General features: G+C 42.9%; 1 protein-coding gene across 1 annotated transcript in view; it reads left to right on the top strand.

Moving 5' to 3' along the window:
* Positions 1-23,877, top strand: part of LOC121003770 (solute carrier family 2, facilitated glucose transporter member 9-like) — a 115,291-nt gene that overhangs the window by 76,580 nt on the left and 14,834 nt on the right. The window contains exons 9-10 of the mRNA XM_040435656.1: positions 1,528-1,629; positions 19,600-19,675. Of these exons, the coding sequence (XP_040291590.1) occupies positions 1,528-1,629; positions 19,600-19,675 (178 nt within the window). The remainder of the gene's footprint in view (positions 1-1,527; positions 1,630-19,599; positions 19,676-23,877) is intronic.

Here is a 23,877-nt window from a genome sequence, read left to right as displayed (position 1 = left end):
AAGTACAGTAGAAGTCTCTTATTATTATTATTTTTTTATTATTATTATATATATATTTTTTTTTTTTGTAACTGCCTATGCAGCTATTATAGCTGAGTGGTTAAGTGCCTTTCCTCTAATGCAGAATATATAATATAATATAGGCTAAGTTAGATTTAAATACAACTGGGGTGTCCCCAAGCACTGACTCCATATATGGACATAGCTATATATGGAGTCAGAGCAGGGACTCCTAAGCCATGGACTCACACTGAGGGATTCCCTCACTGTACAGCGATCGTCTGCATAGAAATAGAGGCTAAATTAGATTTAAATACACTGGTGTTCGGCCGAGCATGCTCGCTCAACACTAATAAATATCTTTACTTGCAGGCTGATGCTGCCACCCTGCCTGATTTTTTTTTATTTTATTTTTTATTTTTTTATATATTTTTTTATTTGTTTATTTAAATATCGCTCCTACGCCCCGCTATGCCCCCCTGTAGTTTTCCCACTCAGTATGCTAAGGGTACTTTCACACTTGCGGCAGGACGGATCCGACATGCTGTTCACCATGTCGGATCCGTCCTGCGGCTGTTTTGCCGTGCCCCCGGGCCGGCGCTCCGTCCCCATTGACTATAATGGGGACGGGGGCGGAGCTCCGGCGCAGCACGGCGGTGCACGGCTTAAGGCCGCCGGACTAAAATTACTGCATGTCAGGTTTTTTAGTCCGGCGGCTTTCTCCGTGCACCGCCGTGCTGCGCCGGAGCTCCGCCCCCGTCCCCATTATAGTCAATGGGGACGGAGCGCCAGCCCGGGGGCACGGCGAAACAGCCGCAGGACGGATCCGACATGGTGAACAGCATGTCGGATCCGTCCTGCCGCAAGTGTGAAACTAGCCTAATACTGAGCATCGGTACAGGGAGGAGATGCCAGGGTTACTCAATGGCGTCTCCTTCTCCCTGGCTGTGCCACGATCCAATCACAGCGGAGAGCGTCACAGCCAGGGAATTTTCTTTTTCTCCCTGGCTATTAAACTCTATGAAAAAAAAACCATGAAAGGTCCTCTTTAATTCAAGCTCATTATTATATACTTTTTTTTGAAAAAAAAAAGCCATCATTTAGGGAGCTGATGGGCTCCTTATCTCTGCTCTCTGACCTTTATAAACACTCATTATAGCTCAGTTCTGATCTTGCTGATAAGAATTTGTCTTGAATATGTGTTTGACCTCTTAGTAGTTTAGAGATGGGGGTTATTAGAGGACCAGCACAAAGTCACACAGTAAGAAAAACAGTTAACCCTTTGTGACAGAATGGCTCAATATTTTTAATAAAGGCCAATTGAAAATTATTTTTAACCAAAAATAAGTGAAATGTAATCATAAAAAAAACTGACCTCCGAAGGTGTACTTAGTCTTCAAAGATTTTCTACAAGGCTGATCTCCACAAGCCAAATCTGTACTTTCTAGGGGGCTGTGGTCTAGATTTGAAAGTTAGATAATAGCATAAACCTCCATCTAAAAACTAACACGTCTTCTATATTTGCAGTGTTTTACAGTTGAGAAGTTGGGAAGACGGCCTCTTATGATTGGTGGCTTTGGCTTTATAGGGTTCTGTTGTGCTGGAATTACTGTCACTCTTGTATTTCAGGTAAGTAATGACAGACTAGTGGTCAGAAGGGGCAAAAGGGTTTCGTAGAAATAATGAATCTTTAGTACTGACCTAAATACAATAAAATAAAACTCTACTGCATGAAAGTCATTATCACGGCCAGTGGGGATCTGCGGTTACTGCCTCACTGGTACAGATATGTATCAGTCTCGTTTGGAAATGGTCTGTTACATTATATGATATAAGAGTCAGTCTGACTTTTTTTTAAATCCTTGGAATATGACAAGGAAAAATAGCCAAGCCAAATATCCATCCACAGACAGCTGTTTCAGGGAGTTTGCCCCTCATCAGTATGGAGTAGGATTTTGGTTGGCTGAGTGAGATGCCTTGGACTCGGCTTAATGGGACTATTCTGGAATCCTCGTCCTGGCTCCCCCTGCTGATCAGCTGTTTCAGGGAGCTGCCACACTCACCGGAGCTCTGGGCAGTCCAGTCGGCTCCTGGCAGCTTTCCAAGCACAGCACCATACATTATATAGTGGCAGTGCTTGTTATTGCAGCTCAGCCCCACTGACTTGAATGGGACTAAGCTGCAACTAGGTCATGTGACCAATTTACGGTGGCCTAACATGGCCAACGGAGAGGCCGTTATGCTCACTGAGCGCCTCTTCTTCTAACAGCTAATCGACAGTGGTCTCAGCTGTTGGCTCCCTGCCCATCTGATATTGATGACCTATCCAGAGGATCGGTCATCAATATATAAATTTCCGGGTTATACCTTTTAAGGAGACTAGCAGTGTATGGAAACTTAGTGGCAAAGCTCTATGGAAAACAATAAGCAAAGAGGTATCGCTCAGTTAAAGAGAACCATCTGACTAGCGCCACCTTTAGCAAATGGCTCATGACAAGGAAAAATAGCCAAGACAAATATCCATCCGCAGGCAGCTGTTTCAGGGTGTTTGCCCCTCATCATTATGGAGTAAGATTTTGGCTGTATGGAGATGCTAGCGAGATTAGTTATTTTTCTCTGGAAGACACATCTTTGCATATTTTCCCATGGAGCATTGTCATTTAAGTCTCCATAAACGGCTGGTCTCCTTAAAGAGAGCCAATGCCCCATAAGCTTCATTTATGGCATCTCACTCAGCCAGCCAAAATCCTGCTCATGGGGTCAGCTGTTTTTGAAACTACACACCCATCATGCTCCAGTCACTACTGTGGGAGTTCAGAGAACGGCTGAGCGAGCATACATGTTGGGAGTTGTAGTTTCAGAGCAGCAGGAGTGCTGGACATTGCTGACCCCTCTCCTACTCCATACTGATAAGGGGCAAACACCCCAAACCAGTGGTCTTCAGATGGATATTTGGCTTGTCTATTTTTCCCGGTAGGGGCTTTGTTGTAATTCAGGCAAAAAATGTATAAATGTACATGGTTTACATTGTTCAAAGCATTGCATGAACTCTTAAAGAAAATGAGACCTGGGCTCAGTGTCCTGTGTTGGGTGGATGTGAAGAACTTTACAGTCTAAAGCAGGGGTGCACAACCTTTTTGGTCCAAGGGCCAAATATAAGAGTTAAATGGGGATTACCAACTGAAATACTGTATTTATGATGCATTGTACAAACAGTATATACTATACATGTCTGGTTACACCTCCAGGAGTACAAGCAAAATACATTGAGCAGCCACAAGACATATACATACATACATACATACATACATACATACATACATACATACATACATACATACATACATACATTCATGCATGGTTGGGGGCTGCACAGAATGATATCAAGGGCCGCATGTGCCCCCCAGGCCACAGGTTGTGCACCCCCCAGTCTTAGTAATGTAGAAAGTCCATGGCACTCCAAAGTAATTTTTGTAAGTTGGTGTTTAATTTTTATTAGCGTGAAAACCTATCCAAGTTGAATTGGTTGGTGTTCTGTTTATCGCCACATACCAGAAGCTTTTCAATGAAAAAGTACTTGTGTGGACTGAAAAGTCTGGTATTACTTATGAGGCGTTTATAAAAACTACATTTCTGTACTTCAACCTGGATATGTTTTCACGCTAATGAAAATTCAAAACTAAGATTACGCTTTGAGTTCTGTGAATTTTTTACATTACAGACAACCAAATAGGCACTGACAGATGCACATAGGAGTTAAAATAAATGTTATAAAATATTAATATATTGCTTAGCATGCAGTTTATTTATAAGTATAGGTTCAGAAAATAATTTTTACATATTCCATAATTTATAAAATGAAAAATCAATGGGTTTGTCCTCAATAAGAAAAGTTAGCTTTTTTTTTCTCCAGAAACAGTGCCACACTTGTCCATGGGTTGTATCTGGCCTTGTAGGTCCTCTTTAAATAAATGGTCTTGAGCTGTTCCTGAAATCAAAAGCAGACATTTTATTTTTATTGTGAAAAATTGCTTTAACTAGTGTTGAGACAATTGAAGCATCCGAAGTAGAAATCGATCTGAACTATAGTAAAAATTTGATTTGCCACGAATCCAAATTTCCTCGCGCTTTGCGGTAACAAATATATATATATATTTTTTTTCTAATATGGCTGTTGCACTAGTTGCAAAGCGAAAGTAAGAAGCCCGGGAATGCGATATGGCCCATACCATAGTGTCGAGTAGAGATGTCCCGAACTATTAGCCGGCGAACATCGCTTGTTCGCCGCGGCGGGCGAACATATGCGATGTTCGGTCCGCCCCCTATACGTCATCATTGAGCAAACTTTGACCCTGTACCTCACAGTCAGCAGACACATTCCAGCCAATCAGCAGCATACCCTCCCTCCCAGACCCTCCCACCTCCTATCAAAAAGCAAGGACAGCATCCATCTTAGATTCATTCGGAAGCTGCAGTGTTAGTGAGAGGAGGGACAGTGCAGCTGCTGCTGATTTAATAGGGAAATCGATAGCTAGGCTAGGGTATTCAGTGTCCACTCCAGTCCTCAAAGACTCATCTGATCTGCTGTAAGGACAGCGTCCCAAAAAGCCCTTGGGCTAGTAAATCAGTCTGCTTTTTTTCTCTCTCTGTAATCTAATTGCAGTTGCCTGCCAGCGTGTGTGTCAGGCCCACAGCGTGTACTGTGCCCACTACTGCCAGTGCCCAGTGCCACCACTCATATCTGCTGTCACAGTAGCTTGCATTTAATTTTTTTTTATTTTTTTCACTGTAATCTAATTGCAGTTGCCTGCAACAATACCTGATTTTTCAGGCATGTGTACATGCCAAATTTTTCTGGCCTCTGGTGCTGCACTGTGGCTGCAAAAACAAAACAAAAAAGGCACATACATGTGTCAATTCCCCTTCGTGATCGTTACCTTGTTGTGGTGAAGGGGCTTGCGTATCACAATGAAGTGATCACCTCTATGAGTGATCATTAACCACCTCCGGACCGCCGAATGCAGCGACGCGTCCTGGAGGTGGTTGATTCATTCCGCCTGGACGCGCCGGCGCGTCCTCTCGCGAGACGCGAGATTTCCTGTGAACGCGCGCACACAGGCGCGCGCGTTCACAGGATCGGAAGGTAAGCGAGTGGATCTCCAGCCTGCCAGCGGCGATCGTTCGCTGGCAGGCTGGAGATGTGATTTTTTTTTAACCCTTAACAGGTATATTAGACGCTGTTTTGATAACAGCGTCTAATATACCTGCTACCTGGTCCTCTGGTGGTCCCTTTTGTTTGGATCGACCACCAGAGGACACAGATAGCTCAGCAATATGTAGCACCAAGCACCACACTACACTACACCCCCCCCGTCACTTATTAGCCCCTGATCACCCCTGATCACCCCATATAGACTCCCTGATCACCCCCCTTTCATTGATTACCCCCCTGTCATTGATCACCCCCCTGTAAAGCTCCATTCAGACGTCCGCATGATTTTTACGGATCCACTGATAGATGGATCGGATCCGCAAAACGCATACGGACGTCTGAATGGAGCCTTACAGGGGCGTGATCAATGACTGTGGTGATCACCCCATATAGACTCCCTGATCACCCCCCTGTCATTGATTACCCCCCTGTCATTGATCACCCCCCTGTAAAGCTCCATTCAGACGTCCGCATGATTTTTACGGATCCACTGATAGATGGATCGGATCCGCAAAACGCATACGGACGTCTGAATGGAGCCTTACAGGGGCGTGATCAATGACTGTGGTGATCACCCCATATAGACTCCCTGATTACCCCCCTGTCATTGATTACCCCCCTGTCATTGATCACCCCCCTGTAAAGCTCCATTCAGACGTCCGCATGATTTTTACGGATCCACGGATACATGGATCGGATCCGCAAAACACATACGGACATCTGAATGGAGCCTTATAGGGGGGTGATCAATGACAGGGGGGTGATCACCCCATATAGACTCCCTGATCACCCCCCTGTCATTGATCACCCCCCTGTCGTTGATCACCCCCCTGTAAGGCTCCATTCAGACATTTTTTTGGCCCAAGTTAGCGGAAATTATTATTTTTTTTCTTACAAAGTCTCATATTCCAATAACTTGTGTAAAAAAATAAAATCTCACATGAACTCACCATACCCCTCACGGAATCCAAATGCGTAAAAATTTTTAGACATTTATATTCCAGACTTCTTCTCACGCTAGGGCCCCTAGAATGCCAGGGCAGTATAAATACCCCACATGTGACCCCATTTCGGAAAGAAGACACCCCCAGGTATTCCGTGAGGGGCATATTGAGTCCATGAAAGATTGAAATTTTTGTCACAAGTTAGCGGAAAGGGAGACTTTGTGAGAAAAAAATAAATAAAATCAATTTCCGCTAACTTGTGCCAAAAAAAAAAAATTTCTATGAACTCGCCATGCCCCTCATTGAATACCTTGGGGTGTCTTCTTTCCAAAATGGGGTCCCATGTGGGGTATTTATACTGCCCTGGCATTCTAGGTGCCCTAAAGCGTAAGAAGAAGTCTGGGATCCAAATGTCTAAAAATGCCCTCATAAAAGGAATGTGGGCCCCTTTGCGCATCTAGGCTGCAAAAAAGTGTCACACATCTGGTATCGCCGTACTCAGGAGAAGTTGGGCAATGTGTTTTGGGGTGTCATTTTACATATACCCATGCTGGGTGAGATAAATATCTTGGTCAAATGCCAACTTTGTATAAAAAAATGGGAAAAGTTGTCTTTTGCCGAGATATTTCTCTCACCCAGCATGAGTATATGTAAAAAAACACCCCAAAACACATTGCCCAACTTCTCCTGAATACAGCAATACCACATGAGTGACACTTTTTTGCAGCCTAGGTGGGCAAAGGGGCCCACATTCCAAAGAGCACCTTTAGGATTTCACAGGTCATTTACCTACTTACCACACATTAGGGCCCCTGGAAAATGCCAGGGCAGTATAACTACCCCACAAGTGACCCCATTTTGGAAAGAAGACACCCCAAGGTATTCCGTGAGGGGCATGGAGAGTTCTTAGAATTTTATATTTTTTTGTCACAAGTTAGTGGAAAATGATGATTTTTTCTTTTTTTTTTTCTTACAAAGTCTCATATTCCACTAACTTGTGACAAAAAATAAAAACTTCCATGAACTCACTATGCCCATCAGCGAATACCTTGGGGTGTCTTCTTTCCAAAATGGGGTCACTTGTGGGGTAGTTATACTGCCCTGGCATTCTAGGGGCCCAAATGTGTGGTAAGGAGTTTGAAATCAAATTCTGTAAAAAATGGCCGGTGAAATCCGAAAGGTGCTCTTTGGAATGTGGGCCCCTTTGCCCACCTAGGCTGCAAAAAAGTGTCACACATGTGGTATCTCCGTACTCGGGAGAAGTTGGGGAATGTGCTTTGGAGTGTCATTTTACATATACCCATGCTGGGTGAGAGAAATATTTTGGCAAAAGACAACTTTTCCCATTTTTTTTATACAAAGTTGGCATTTGACCAAGATATTTATCTCACCCAGCATGGGTATATGTAAAATGACACCCCAAAACACATTCCCCAACTTCTCCTGAGTACGGAGATACCACATGTGTGACACTTTTTTACAGCCTAGGTGGGCAAAGGGGCCCACATTCCAAAGAGCACCTTTCGGATTTCACCGGCCATTTTTTACAGAATTTGATTTCAAACTCCTTACCACACATTTGGGCCCCTAGAATGCCAGGGCAGTATAACTACCCCACAAGTGACCCCATTTTGGAAAGAAGACACCCAAAGGTATTCGCTGATGGGCATAGTGAGTTCATAGAACTTTTTATTTTTTATCACAAGTTAGTGGAATATGAGACTTTGTAAGAAAAAAAAAAAAAATCATCATTTTCCGCTAACTTGTGACAAAAAATAAAAAGTTCTATGAACTCACTATGCCCATCAGCGAATACCTTAGGGTGTCTACTTTCCGAAATGGGGTCATTTGTGGGTTTTTTGTACTGTCTGGGCATTGTAGAACCTCAGGAAACATGACAGGTGCTCAGAAAGTCAGAGCTGCTTCAAAAAGCGGAAATTCACATTTTTGTACCATAGTTTGTAAACGCTATAACTTTTACCCAAACCATTTTTTTTTTTTACCCAAACATTTTTTTTATATTAAAGACATGTAGAACAATAAATTTAGAGCAAAATTTATATATGGATGTCGTTTTTTTTGCAAAATTTTACAACTGAAAGTGAAAAATGTCATTTTTTTGCAAAAAAATCGTTAAATTTCGATTAATAACAAAAAAAGTAAAAATGTCAGCAGCAATGAAATACCACCAAATGAAAGCTCTATTAGTGAGAAGAAAAGGAGGTAAAATTCATTTGGGTGGTAAGTTGCATGACCGAGCAATAAATGGTGAAAGTACTGTAGGTCAGAACTGTAAAAAGTGGCCTGGTCTTTAAGGGTGTTTAAGCTATAAGGGCTGAGGTGGTTAAAGTCTACTAGGACAGCAATGGGCCCACACTGCAGAATCATTGTTTTCTGGGTCACTTAACTGTCACTGAACTACCTCAGCACGACCATAGGCTTTGAAAAACCGCCATCGACTGCAATCTCCCAAACGTGCGCACAATTCACAGTCATCGCTACACCAAGATTGACGCATAGAGGAATAAAATTTATGTCATGAGTGTGTCAACTATTGACAACTCTTTGCGGTTGTCTAAACTCTATTCCATACATGTCCCCTGATAGGGGACGTAACAGGGATTAAACTGATAGGAATAGTACAGTTGTGGCCAAAAGTTTTGAGAATGACACAAATATTAGTTTTCACAAAGTTTTCTGCTAAACTGCTTTTAGATCTTTGTTTCAGTTGTTTCTGTGATGTAGTGAAATATAATTACACGCACTTCATATGTTTCAAAGGCTTTTATCGACAATTACATGACATTTATGCAAAGAGTCAGTATTTGCAGTGTTGGCCCTTCTTTTTCAGGACCTCTGCAATTTGACTGGGCATGCTCTCAATCAACTTCTGGGCCAATTCCTGACTGATAGCAACCCATTCTTTCATAATCACTTCTTGGAGTTTGTCAGAATTAGTGGGTTTTTGTTTGTCCACCGCCTCTTGAGGATTGACCACAAGTTCTCAATGGGATTAACATCTGGGGAGTTTCCAGGCCATGGACCCAAAATGTCAACGTTTTGGTCCCCGAGCCACTTAGTTATCACTTTTGCCTTACGGCACGGTGCTCCATAGTGCTGGAAAATGCATTGTTCTAAACCAAACTGTTGTTGGATTGTTGGAAGAAGTTGCTGTTGGAGGGTGTTTTGGTACCATTCTTTATTCATAACTGTGTTTTTGGGCAAAATTGTGAGTGAGCCCACTCCCTTGGATGAGAAGCAACCCCACACATGAATGGTCTCAGGATGCTTTACTGTTGGCATGACACAGGACTGATGGTAGCGCTCACCTTTTCTTCTCCGGACAAGCCTTTTTCCAGATGCCCCAAACAATCGGAAAGAGGCTTCATCGGAGAATATGACTTTGCCCCAGTCCTCAGCAGTCCATTCACCATACTTTCTGCAGAAGATCAATCTGTCCCTGATGTTTTTTTTGGAGAGAAGTGGCTTCTTTGCTGCCCTTCTTGACACCAGGCCATCTTCCAAAAGTCTTCGCCTCACTGTGCGTGCAGATGCGCTCACACCTGCCTGCTGCCATTCCTGAGCAAGCTCTGCACTGGTGGCACTCCGATCCTGCAGCTGAATCCTCTTTAGGAGACGATCCTGGCGCTTGCTGGACTTTCTTGGACGCCTTGAAGCCTTCTTAACAAGAATTGAACCTCTTTCCTTGAAGTTCTTGATGATCCTATAAATTGTTGATTGAGGTGCAATCTTAGTAGCCACAATATCCTTGCCTGTAAAGCCATTTTTATGCAACGCAATGATGGCTGCACCTGTTTCTTTGCAGGTCACCATGGTTTACAATGGAAGAACAATGATTTCAAGCATCACCCTCCTTTTAACATGTCAAGTCTGCCATTTTAACCCAATCAGCCTGACATAATGATCTCCAGCCTTGTGCTCATCAACATTCTCACCTGAGTTAACAAGACTATTACTGAAATGATCTCAGCAGGTCCTTTAATGACAGCAATGAAATGCAGTGGAAATTTTTTTTTCGGGATTAAGTTAATTTATTATGGCAAAGAAGGACTATGCAATTCATCTGATCACTCTTCATAATATTCTGGAATATATGCAAATTGCTATTATAAAAACTTAAGCAGCAACTTTTCCAATTTCCAATATTTATGTAATTCTCAAAATTTTGGCCACGACTGTACTAAACATACCACTCATATCTGGTAGCACAGTAAATTGCACGGCGCATGCGCAGTGCCCCAAATTGGAAGTAAGAGGACCAACCAAGCATCTTTTTCCATCTCCCGGTTCCTAAATTCTATTCCATACACGTCCCCTGCGTAACAGGGATTAAACTGATAGGAATAGTACTACTTAACATACCACTTATATTTGGTAGCAGAGTAAATTGCACGGCGCATGCGCAGTGCCCCAAATTGGAAGTAAGAGGACCAACCAAGCATCTTTTTCCATCTCCCGGTTCCTAAAATCTATTCCATACACCGGCCCCTGATAGGGGACGTAACAGGGATTAAACTGGTAAGAACAGATTTTTTTAATTGAAAAAAAGGACAGCCTCTGCGGAGCTGGGTATTTTTTGGCCGCGTTACTGAACGCTCATGCACAATGGCTGTAGGCTCATGCGTCCTTTTGCGGAGGTGACAAACCTGGTCAGTCAAACCCAAGGCAACATCATCGACCTCATCCCATATGCGTTTTTTCTGGAGCGTGCCCTGCAAAGAGTGCTGGATCAGGCCGTAGATGAGCATGAAGAGGAAGAGTTGGGGTCACCATCAGCACCAGAAGCAGCCTTGTCGTCGATTGCTGGACCTGCGGCAACGCAGAGAGAGTCAGAGGAGGAAGGTGGCTTTGAGGAGGTGGAAGACCAACCACAGCAGGCCTCCCAGGGGGCTTGTTGTCACCTTTCGGGGACTCTTGGTGTTGTATGTGGCTGGGTGGAGGAAGAGACCTTCAATGACGTCAGTGAGGACAAGGAACAGGACATGGCTAGCTTGGTATCCAACCTTGTGCAAATGGGGAGTTTGCGGTTGTGCAAATGGACTGTTTGCGGTTGTTGTTTGCGGTGCGTTAAACGGGGAGTTTGGTCTGTCATAGTTTGGTCTGTCACTGTGAAGCGGGTGTAACCCTTACACTACCTGATCGATACATCATACCTGATGTTTTAAAGCACGTTATTCCAAACAATTTAGGAATGTTAGGTGATTTATGGATTAAAACCTGAATCTGCGTCAACTACGTAATTTTCCATGGGAGTTTTGCCATGGATCCCCCTCCGTCATGCCACAGTCCAGGTGTTAGTCCCCTTGAACCAACTTTTCCATCACTATTGTGGCCAGAAAGAGTCCCTGTGGGTTTTAAAATTCGCCTGCCTATTGAAGTCTATGGCGTTTCGCCCGTTCGCGAACATTTGCGGAAATTAGCGTTCGCCGTTCGCGAACTGAAAATTTTATGTTCGCGACATCTCTAGTGTCGAGCAGCCAGACAATTCACAGGTAGCCATCCCCTGTGATCTCACAACCCTATAAAACACTCATCCTGCGAGGTCTCCGCCATTTTACTGTGATCTGAGCATAGGGAGAGACGTGACAAGCGCTTTGTTGCTAGGGAAAGTGTAGAAGAAGGCTACTAATAGAAGAATATTGGATAGGAGAGTGCAGGGAGAGTTTTTTTTAAAGACTGTAGGAAGAGCTCAGGGAGACTGCAGGGACAGTGCAGGTTAAGTGTAATCACTGTGTGCATCTTGTTGAACTGCTGTCACATTCTTAGTTAATCTGTTACATTACTTATAAAGTTACTGTACACTATGACTGTAACGGATACTCCTGGCACCCCGACTGGGTACCTCCATTGATAGATGCTCCTAGTGCTTCCCGAGGACTCCAAGCACTCCACTCGACACCATAACCGCCACAGACCCCACGAACCGCCGAAGCTTGGTTGAGGTCTCGCCGTCTCCTACCCACCCTGGACCTACGACAAGGCTCCAGGCTCCAGTGGGTGAACCTCTCCTAAATACAGAGAGCAGGAACAGCTCTTACAAGAGCTAGTAGTTATAGCCAGGGGAGTATAGCAAATCTTCAGTGTATAGCAATCCTCCAGTGTTGATCAGTTACCCAAACACCAGCCTCAACATGATGAAGGGTAAAAACAGGAACTCTTTATTGAACACACAAGCATTGACTTATACATATTTTCCAACAAGGTTACCACCCCCGTGGACCTGGTTGGGAACTGAGGACATGACCTAGCAGCCAATCCTTTACAGCTTTACAGTTTAAACACTCCCATACAAAATCCTCCCCTCTGCCTGTGATACAATTACCTTACACAATGGGTTGATGTAATTGTCACAGGCAGGAGAATACATAGTTTTAAACAATGTCTTCTGTCCTGGAGACAACCGAGGAGTAATTCAATTATCTCTCAGGACAAAGGGAAATCGCCAATACACACGTGGGGACAATAGGACAGACATCACTATTCAAATATACAATATCCCAACCATTACAGTAAATATAGACATTTAACATATCCCCAGATGGCTTGGATCTGAGTGCTTAATATATCCAAACAGCGCTCAGATGCCACAAACAGTCAAATTGCCATGGGGTTTAAGTTTAGCATGGGCTGATGAGAGGGCCCATAATCCTGGGGCAAGAGGCTGGCAACCAGGCTTCTCCAGCACCCAGTGGCAAGGTTGGTTTTGCCACAATGACCAACAGACAGTTGCCTGGGCTCTCCAAAGGAATGGGCAGTGGCAAAAATGTTGCTGTAGCCGGCACAAGTAGCGGCAGAAGGGGGGTGGTAGCAGGTGCAGCAACAGAGCTGCCACTGTCATCCAGCAGTCGTGTATTGACCAACAATCCAGCTGTACTGGAATGGTTGACTTGCTCTTCAACATCATCTCAAGTGACAACAGATACACACAGCCGGTAACCGGTGGGTTCCTTTGACACCACGCTTAGTTGGCATTGCCCTCACCTGTCCTGAACCTGCCCTTTTTGCTTTTGATGCTCCTTCTGTTAGCCAAGTAATGATAGCTGCTGACTCTGCTCCGCTTTTCAGCAAGGATGAGCTTTGTGAGGACAGTCAGCAGTTACTAGCTAGCCCAGAATTGGAGTAGAGGTCCACTGCGGACTCCTCTAGGCATGCAACTACTGACAATGACAGTTGGGTAGGAGTACATGTTGAGAGGTCAGAAACGTGCGTAAGAGACAGGTGAGGGTGACACAAGTGATAACCAAACAGATGTAGATGATGATGTAGCTGATGGCCCTTGGGAGCCAGGTTAAGTGGGGCATTGTCATCATCGGGGGGCAAGTGTTGAAGTATGCACTTGAGACAACAGGGGGAAAGCAGTGGGAGGGGGACACCATCTACTACTTAGGAGACTACCCGTGAGGAACACGCTAGCAGTGCACATGTTCATAAAAGCAGCGGCAGGCAGGCATTACGCAGTGGTGGAGGGAAAATGCCGTACTCACTAGTGTGAGAATTTTTCACCAAGTCTCTGGGGGACTTTAGTGTGGCGGTATGCAGGATGTGTGGGCAGAAGGTGAGGCATCAACAAATGGAGTGTCTCTATGAAGTGGCTAGGGAAAACCATGCCACTTGTTTAGTGGTACAGCCTGGTTGAGCAACCGCTGCATCTCCCACTGGCCCACACCCCTTCTCCAGCCGCCAGGGCTCGACAACGACGGCAGAAGGAAGCTGTCACTCCTTTCCATCGACTTCAATATCGTCTATTGCTCCTCTGCCTCCTGGTCACTTGCAAAAAGACAATAGTATGCGTGCACTTATCCAGCGGCACAGAAGCTGACACTGCTTGACTATCTATACTCAGTGTTTTGGATTTTTTTTAGACCTTCTGAGAGGGATGCAAAAATGGACTACTATAGAGACATGCCGTGTAGTCAGTTGGTCACTGCCTACGAACGCCATCGCCCATCAGTCCCCTAGTAAAGAAACTACTCAGCAGCAAGATATGCAGCAGAACCTCAACCAACAGGTGGTGGCATACTTGGACTGCACCCTGTCACCCATGATCCAAGATCCCCAGGACTACTGGGCATGCAAACTTGAAGTGTGGCCGCAACTAGCTGAGTTTGCCATGGGCATGCTTTTCCTGCCCAGCCAGTTGTGTGGCATCAGTGTGGCGGGGGGGGGGGATCTATTCAACAGAATAGATCTTTCTGCCACTAATGATCATACTGTAGTGTACTGCCACACCAACACATACCATAGTAGCCCCGTGACAGAATGGGGAGGGGTCAGCAGCAGTGGGCTGTGTTTACATCACCGTTTTATTTTTCCTTTCTTGTAATCTATTGCATCTCATCTGTGTTTTGGACCTACTCCTGCTTTTGGCTTACAAGTACTGGTGCAAAATGCTGACCATTTGAAAGAGGCCTTATGCTCAATTTGCATCCATTTTGGCCATTACGGCTGAAATCAGTTTTTTTTTTTTTTTTTTTAACCAGAACAAAGGTCCTGCATGCAAGACTTTAATGGCCTCTTTCACACAGTCAGTATTTGGTCAGTATTTTACGTCAGTATTTGGAGCCAAAAACTGGAGTGGATCCAAAACAGAGATAAAATTGTAATGGAGGTATTTGCATTTCTTCTGTGTTTTGGGCCCACTCCTGCTTTTGGCTTACAAATACTGATCAAATAAAGACCAAATACTGACCGTGTGAAAAAGGGCTCATGCACACGAATATTTTTTGCGATCCGTATACGGGCTGTATTTTGATTCCGTATACGAAACCATTCATTTCAATGGGTCCGCAAAAGATGCGGACAGCACTCTGTGAGGCATGTCCTATTCTTATCCGTTTTGTGGACAAGAATGGGCATTTCTATAATGGGCCTCCTGTTCTATTCCGCAAATTGCGGAAGGCACACTGGCAGCATCCGTTGTTTGCGGATCCGCAATTTGCGGACTGCAAAAAACGTCACGGTCGTGTGCATGAGCCCAAAGGCTTAACTGCTGTTGGCGCCTATGGGGCCGCTATTGATTCTGTTACTGCTGCTGCTGCCACCCTCCCCACTCTGTCGTGGGGCCAGGCACAGCTAACAGAAGGGATTAAAAAGCATATATTTGGAATGCCACAACATGCATTAAAATGTATTTTGTTCCACTAAGGAGCCATTGCACTGCAGGGGCGCTCATGTTTTTTTTGCCTTACTGAAGGATGCTGTATGCTTTTCTTTTTGTTTAACAGAAGGAATTAGCGATAAATTACACCTGTAATACTGATGGCACAGTAACTACAGAACGGATTAACTATGAATGTGGGCGCACTAGAACGTAATGCACACGGCGATACGCTCTAGCTGAAGTTTAAGACTTCTCACGAGATTAGACCACCAAGTAGGATGAATATGATTAGGCAGAGTGGCCTGGGTATACTTGATTTATCACTATTTGCGACAAATTAATTCGTAACCAATCACATTTCTTGTCGAAGTTTGACAAATTGGCTGAATTGCTTTTTTTTTTATGAAGTTCGCTCACCTCTACCTTAGAACACCAGGATATTTTCAGTTTCTTTGAGTTTTTGTTTTTTCTCCCTGACTATCCGGAGCCATAACTTTTAAAATGTTTTCATTCACCTAGCTATACAGGGAGTGCAGAATTATTAGGCAAATGAGTATTTTGACCACATCATCCTCTTTATGCATGTTGTCTTACTCCAAGCTGTATAGGCTCGAAAGCCTACTACCAATTAAGCATATTAGGTGATGTGCATCTCTGTAATGAGAAGGGGTTTGGTCTAATGACATCAACACCCTATATCAGGTGTGCATAATTATTAGGCAACTTCCTTTCCTTTGGCAAAATGGGTCAAAAGAAGGACTTGACAGGCTCAGAAAAGTCAAAAATAGTGAGATATCTTGCAGAGGGATGCAGCACTCTTAAAATTGCAAAGCTTCTGAAGCGTGATCATCGAACAATCAAGCGTTTCATTCAAAATAGTCAACAGGGTCGCAAGAAGCGTGTGGAAAAACCAAGGCGCAAAATAACTGCCCATGAACTGAGAAAAGTCAAGCGTGCAGCTGCCAAGATGCCACTTGCCACCAGTTTGGCCATATTTCAGAGCTGCAACATCACTGGAGTGCCCAAAAGCACAAGGTGTGCAATACTCAGAGACATGGCCAAGGTAAGAAAGGCTGAAAGACGACCACCACTGAACAAGACACACAAGCTGAAACGTCAAGACTGGGCCAAGAAATATCTCAAGACTGATTTTTCTAAGGTTTTATGGACTGATGAAATGAGAGTGAGTCTTGATGGGCCAGATGGATGGGCCCGTGGCTGGATTGGTAAAGGGCAGAGAGCTCCAGTCCGACTCAGACCCCAGCAAGGTGGAGGTGGAGTACTGGTTTGGGCTGGTATCATCAAAGATGAGCTTGTGGGGCCTTTTCGGGTTGAGGATGGAGTCAAGCTCAACTCCCAGTCCTACTGCCAGTTTCTGGAAGACACCTTCAAGCAGTGGTACAGGAAGAAGTCTGCATCCTTCAAGAAAAACATGATTTTCATGCAGGACAATGCTCCATCACACGCGTCCAAGTACTCCACAGCGTGGCTGGCAAGAAAGGGTATAAAAGAAGAAAATCTAATGACATGGCCTCCTTGTTCACCTGATCTGAACCCCATTGAGAACCTGTGGTCCATCATCAAATGTGAGATTTACCTCTCTGAACAGTGTCTGGGAGGCTGTGGTTGCTGCTGCACGCAATGTTGATGGTGAACAGATCAAAACACTGACAGAATCCATGGATGGCAGGCTTTTGAGTGTCCTTGCAAAGAAAGGTGGCTATATTGGTCACTGATTTGTTTTGTTTTTGAATGTCAGAAATGTATATTTGTGAATGTTGAGATGTTATATTGGTTTCACTGGTAAAAATAAATAATTGAAATGGGTATATATTTGTTTTTTGTTAAGTTGCCTAATAATTATGCACAGTAATAGTCACCTGCACACACAGATATCCCCCTAAAATAGCTAAAACTAAAAACAAACTAAAAACCAAATATATTCAGCTTTGATATTAATGAGTTTTTTGGGTTCATTGAGAACATGGTGGTTGTTCAATAATAAAATTAATCCTCAAAAATACAACTTGCCTAATAATTCTGCACTCCCTGTATAAGGGCTTGTTTTTTGTGGGACAAGTTGTATTTTCTAATGGCAACATTTTATTTTGCATACAATGTAGTGGTGAGTTGGAAAAAAATTCTCAATGGGGTGGAATTAGGGAAAAAACACAATTCCAACACAATTTTATGGGTTTTGTTTTTACTGCATTCCCTATGTGGTAACACAGACCAATTGCCTTTGTTCTCTGTACGATTACAGTGATACCAAATGTATATAGTGTTTTAATACTGAAAAAACAAACTTTGTAAAAAAAAAAATCTTTATATTGCCAATTTGCCATATTGTGACCCCACATAAAATATATATGTATATGTGTGTGTGTGTGTGTGTGTGTGTGTATATATATATATATATATATATATATATATATATATATATATATATATATATATGCGAAAAAGTGGGACTGCACTCCAGAATTGTAGTGAAATCAAAAAGACTTTTATTCACCCATTGTATGGCAAACTTGAGAAGTTTCGGCTCACAAGTACAGACCAAAAGTTTGGACACACCTTCTTCTCATTCAAAGAGTTTTCTTTATTTTCATGGCTATGAAGGCATCAAAACTATGAATTAACACATGTGGAATTATATACATAATAAACAATTGTGAAACAACTGAAAATATGTCATATTCTAGGTTCTTCAAAGTAGCCACCTTTTGCTTTGATTACTGCTTTGCACACTCTTGGCATTCTCTAGATGAGCATCAAGAGGTAGTCCCCTGAAATGGTCTTCCAACAGTCTTGAAGGAGTTCCCAGAGATGCTTAGCACTTGTTGGCCCTTTTGCCTTCACTCTGCGGTCCAGCTCACCCCAAACCATCTCGATTGGGTTCAGGTCCGGTGATTGTGGAGGCCAGGTCATCTGGCGCAGCACCCCATCACTCTCCTTCATGGTCAAATAGCCCTTACTTCCAAAGTTTTCCCAATTTTTCGGCTGACTGACTGACCTTCATTTCTTAAAGTAATGATGGCCACTCGTTTTTCTTTACTTAGCTGCTTTTTTCTTGCCATAATACAAATTCTAACAGTCTATTCAGTAGGACTATCAGCTGTGTATCCACCTGACTTCTCCTCAACGCAACTGATGGTCCCAACCCCATTTATAAGGCAAGAAATCCCACTTATTAAACCTGACAGGGCACACCTGTGAAGTGAAAACCATTTCAGGGGACTACCTCTTGAAGCTCATCAAGAGAATGCCAAGAGTGTGCAAAGCAGTAATCAAAGCAAAAGATGGCTACTTTGAAGTACCTAGAATATGACATATTTTCAGTTGTTTCACACTTGTTTGTTATGTATATAATTCCACATGTGTTAATTCATAGTTTTGATGCCTTCAGTGTGAATCTACAATTTTCATAGTCCTGAAAATAAAGAAAACTCTTTGAATGAGAAGGTGTGTCCAAACTTTTGGTCTGTACTAATATATATATATATATATATATATATATATATATATATATATATATTATATTACAGTACAGACCAAAAGTTAATGTATATGCCTATGGAGTTATGTGAGGGCTCATGACTTTTTAATCACCTTTTTATTCAATTTTTGGGGGGAGGTTAAAAGATAGAAAAAATTGTAATTTTGCTATTTTGTTTCCATTACGCTTTTCGCCATATGGAATAAATATTTTTACATATAGTACAGGTGTTTTCAGACATGGCAATGCCTATGATGTTCTTTTTTTATTGTTTTTATTATAATTTTGAGAAAAGGGGGTGATTTAAATTTCTAGATTTTTAAAAACTTTTTTCTTTAGATGACTATAACAAGCAAAAGTTAGATTGCTACTTGTATTCTGTTATAGGTATTTAGCCACCTGGAGGCCTGTATTGGAATATACACTCAAGAGGCAACAGACTATACATGCAATGTAACCGCTTCCCTGATCTCTTCTGGGGGAGGCTGTTACCTTAGTGGGAGCGCACAAGTCTTGCAGTTTCCCCGCTCGGATTCCGTGGTCACATTTGACGAAGGCATCTGAGGGGTTAAATGTCTGCGACCTGGCTTTATGACCAATCGCAGACATTAGCATCAGGCCTCTGCTGTTTGAAACAGCAGCAACACGGTGGGCTATGTCCTGCTGTGCATGCTATCTTTTAAAGTGATGATTTTCTCCATACATGTACTGCCGATATCAAGGGGTTAAACAGGTTAGATGCTTATTAAAAAAATATTTTTTTACGAATATAGAGGCTGATAAGTAGGAAAAATTGAACAATGAATTATCTATTCTTTTCCAGGCACAGATCACTTGGATGCATTATGCTAGCGTGATTTTTGTAATCGGAATCATCGCTGGTTTCTGTATAGGGCCTGGTAAGTGTTACCTGTAGGTATAAAGTAACTGATCCTCATCAACATATAAGCTAGATTTTTAGGTTCCCTACACACTCCATTTGACAGCCAACCATGTTTTTTGCCTCATTTATTGTGTTTTTTTTTTTTTGTTGCTAACATTGCGTTTGCCCAGTAGTTTTGGTTTTTCATGCTGTTTTTTCCCCTATAGAGAAGATTATGTGAGAATGCATGAGCAGTCAAGTGCTCCAGCATGCTGCATTTTTTTAAAAAGAAGTCTGAGAGACAAAAAATTCCCCCTTATAAACAAAAACGCTGGGAGCAAAAATTCTTGTGTGTCCTGCGTTTCATATTTCACTTATGCCTTCAGCTAAAGCTACTTTTAGACTTGCGTTGTTGTTTTTCAGTATTGAGATCCGGGAGTGGATCTTACTACCGAAAAAAATAAATAATACGTTTTAGTTTAATCCTCATGCATTCTGAATGGAAAGAGATCCATTCAGGATGTCTTTCATTTTGTCAGCATTACGTTTTGTGACCAGAAACAAAACCGCTGCAAGCCAGTTTTTTGTGTCCAGTCATAAAAAACGGATCCGTCTGTAAAAAAAATGTAAGTCAATGGTGACGGATCCGTTTTTTTTAGGAGCCTAAAATACCTGATTCGTCACCCATTGACTTTCAATGTATTTAGTGACGGATTCGTTTTTCTGTTTTGATTTCACACAACCGCATCCTAACGGAACGGATGCATCCTGATGTGCAAAACCAAAATGGATCCGTTTAATTCCATCATTGAGATCCTCTGTCAGATCTTAATACTGGAATTACCAATGCACATGTGAAAGGAGTTCGTGTTTTTACTGCAAAAAAATACCACTAAAAAACAAAAGTGCCAAATAATGCCAGCAAAAACTTGAGTGCACCACTGTTTCGTAACAGTAAAAAATCATCTGCACCTGTAAGCTTTCACATTCTTACCAAGACCATGCTGCTACTTTCTAGTTTCTAACTAGCTGAAGCGGCCCACTTCATGCAAGTACAATGGAAGGCTTTACAGCTGTATCCTCTGGATAGGTCATCCGTATCTGATCGGTGGGGGTCCGACACCCAGGATCCCCGCGATCAGATGTTTGAGAAGGCCCAGCACTTGCCACAGGCTTTTCTCCATTTTTAATGGGCCAGTGATGACACGTTCATCGGTCACGCGGCCTAGTGAATGTCTGGGCATGATACCAAGCACAGCTACTATACGATGTAAGCTGCGAGAAGGCAGCCACGCTCACGGGAGCGCTGGTTCTTTTTAAAACGGCTGATCAGCGGGGGTCCTGTGTTTCGGATCCCCCCTCCCCATCAGATACTGATGACCTATCCAGAGGATAGGCCATCAGTTATAAAATCCTGGAAAACCCTTTTAAGTTTGTCTACCTACAGAAAATCTTAATTTTAGTTTCACACTGAGCCATCAGGTTGCTGCTCTGATGGCCTTTTCTCTGGACTCATGGCAGCTCACAAACACTTATTATATCCAAATTGTTATCAAACCGAAGCATAAGGCTTACGTTTTTAGGAGCTGTCCGGAGTTCAGAGATAAGGGTTACAGATTGAGCCATCAGAGAGCGGCAACCTGACGGCTCATTGTTGAACTGAATGTAAAATACTCTGCAGATAGGCTGAACTTAACCCTGTAAGACAAAAACTGAAAAAAGGAAATGTTTAATAAAGACCAATTGAAAAAAATGATTTTTAGCCAAAAATTAGTAAAATACAGTCTGCCCCAAAGGTGTTCATAGCTTTCAATGATGGAGATTGTTGATCCTCAACAAAAACTTCACCCATACTGTAATTTGGTGTTGTGCACAGGGCCTGTTCTGAGGTACATGGATCCACTCTATACTATGGAGCCATAGGCATTCTGTGTCCTGCAAATAGCTGCTGATGGAGGGTCATGTGATCAGTCTCTTCCATTCAGATACCCTGCACCTGCCATCTGCACTTGCACTGCTGGAAGGTTAGTGCCATGTGTCATAAAGGAGGAGGCTGAGTGATGTCTGGTCACATGACTCCATCAGCCACCATATTTTGGATGGGACCTCCAACAGCACAGGGGATTTGGCCAACAAGGGGACCTGGATTAGGAAGCATAACAGATGGAAAATTATTTATATAAAGTCTATATTAGTGTCATATGGTCATCTTATATACACACTGGTCAAGAGTAGCCAGGAAGTAGACAACCCCTTTAAAGCTTGATACAACAGTTTTGCAGAGTAGTAATATGGTAGCATATACAGTATTAGCCCTGTAGAGGTTCTGTTTAATTTATTTTTTTCTGAATCAAAATGGGAATAAGTGAAGATGAGTTGTCAACTAGTGCGTTTTAAGCATGGACTATAAACGGCTTGTATGATTGAAATCTATAAAGACTTCCTGTCCATATTGGTGTTCAAGGTTAAAAATATACTTAGCATGGGTAGACATAATGAGCTTGAATTAGAGACAATATCACTTTCTCCATTCTGTTTCACCAATAAGGAGTTAAAGCCATATTAGGATCTTTGCAGACCATCTTAAAATGATGGATGAAGACTGTGGTGGTTTATCCCATTGATATATTAACTGTGCCTCCAACAAATCTATAATTCATTTTCAGCTAAGAATTTATTCAGTGTAATTACATCTTTAATTAGGATTTTTATGGCTCATTGTTCATAAACAATGATGAATATGACTTTTAAAGCAACCAGGATTAGGGAAAAATCTACATGAACACCATTCTATATACTGTGGGTTCTGCATGATTTTTTCTGCATTAAGAGTTCTATATGTGGCATGGTGTGGAAATAATGAACTGGTGCCTAAGCTCCCTTCTGAAGCACATTAAACTCATTACACCAATGATGGGCTGAATGTAGACAATGTTCTATTAACATTGGACTATAATCAGTCGGTGTTCTTGTAGTTGATTAGAATCTCGAGATTTTTAGCTGATGGAGGTTTTTGTTGGAGCCATATATATTTTAAGCTTGTTTAAACACTAAACTAAAAAAAATAACTAAAAACCAAGACTTCGATGGGTTCCTCACGCTGGGCACTTTTTTCGTTCCATATTGGAATAAACAATATTTTGTGTGTCATTGTTTTAATCCCCCTCCATCCGGTGCTAAAGCATGTGAAACAGTAGGTTTGTAAAGCAGGACAGCTTATTATATAGTGCTACTGCACTGAGCCCTTGAGGAGCCGGAGCAGAGAATGGTAGTGGTCATGACCCTGACTGTACTATATGTCACAGTGGTTTCTCTCAGGCCGTTGCTCCCCAGGGCCGGTGCAATGAGAGGAGAGTTTACTCTTTCTTCCCTTAGGTCACTCGCCGTATTTGGGGCTCCTACTTGATGGTAGTTTGGGGTGCCCTTAAAACTGGGGGTGGTATGGGTGCCTGGCAGGAGGTGTATTAGTTCAATGGCCAGTATTTGGTGTGATAGAAGTCAGGAAACCAGGCCAAAGGTAAAAGTATAAACTTATGTTTTTACTTGAGTTTAAAATAGGAGTTGTAGTACATCCAACAATAATCTGTACACAGTGCAAATGCTTTTCCCGGATGGTGTGGTATGGAGGTTGGCACAGTGGCAAATAATGGCCCTCTTGGTATCATACCCTGCTAAAATCTCTCTCTTTTTCGCTCTCTTTCTTTCTTTCTCTTTCTCTCTCTCTCTCTCTCTCTCTCTCTCTCTCTCTCTCTCTCTCTCTCTCTCTCTCTCTCTCTCTCTCTCTCTCGCGCTCTCTCTCTCGCTCTCTCTCTCGCTCTCTCTCTCGCGCTCTCTTGTGCTCTCTCTCTCTCTCTCTCTCTCGCTAGTATATGTAATCTGGCAATTATGGCTCTAGCACCCACTGTGGGATACATGTCTGACCAGGATGTGCTTAACTGTAATCCCTGATAAACAGCTGGTCTAGTTAGTTGTGACCGCTTACCTTACTGACTCCTATGCTTCGCCAAGCAGATTCTAAGAGGGTAATTTATTGAGACCGGCGTACAGGATGCCAGGCTTAATAAGGCCCTGCTCTGGCGGTGGTCTGCCAAAGTTATGTTGAGGGGCTGGTCAGCAGATCCACCTCTGCTTAGAAATCTAAACCAGCTCCCTTGCTGGCATAGATTTAGACCATTTTCTACGCCTAAAACAGTCATAGAAAATGATGAATGAGACGGGCCTTCCAGCCCATCCCCTTCC

Source organism: Bufo bufo, chromosome 6, assembly GCF_905171765.1.
Source record: "Bufo bufo chromosome 6, aBufBuf1.1, whole genome shotgun sequence".
Classification (NCBI taxonomy): Eukaryota; Metazoa; Chordata; class Amphibia; order Anura; family Bufonidae; genus Bufo; species Bufo bufo.
This window is presented reverse-complemented; position numbering and strand designations above follow the sequence as displayed.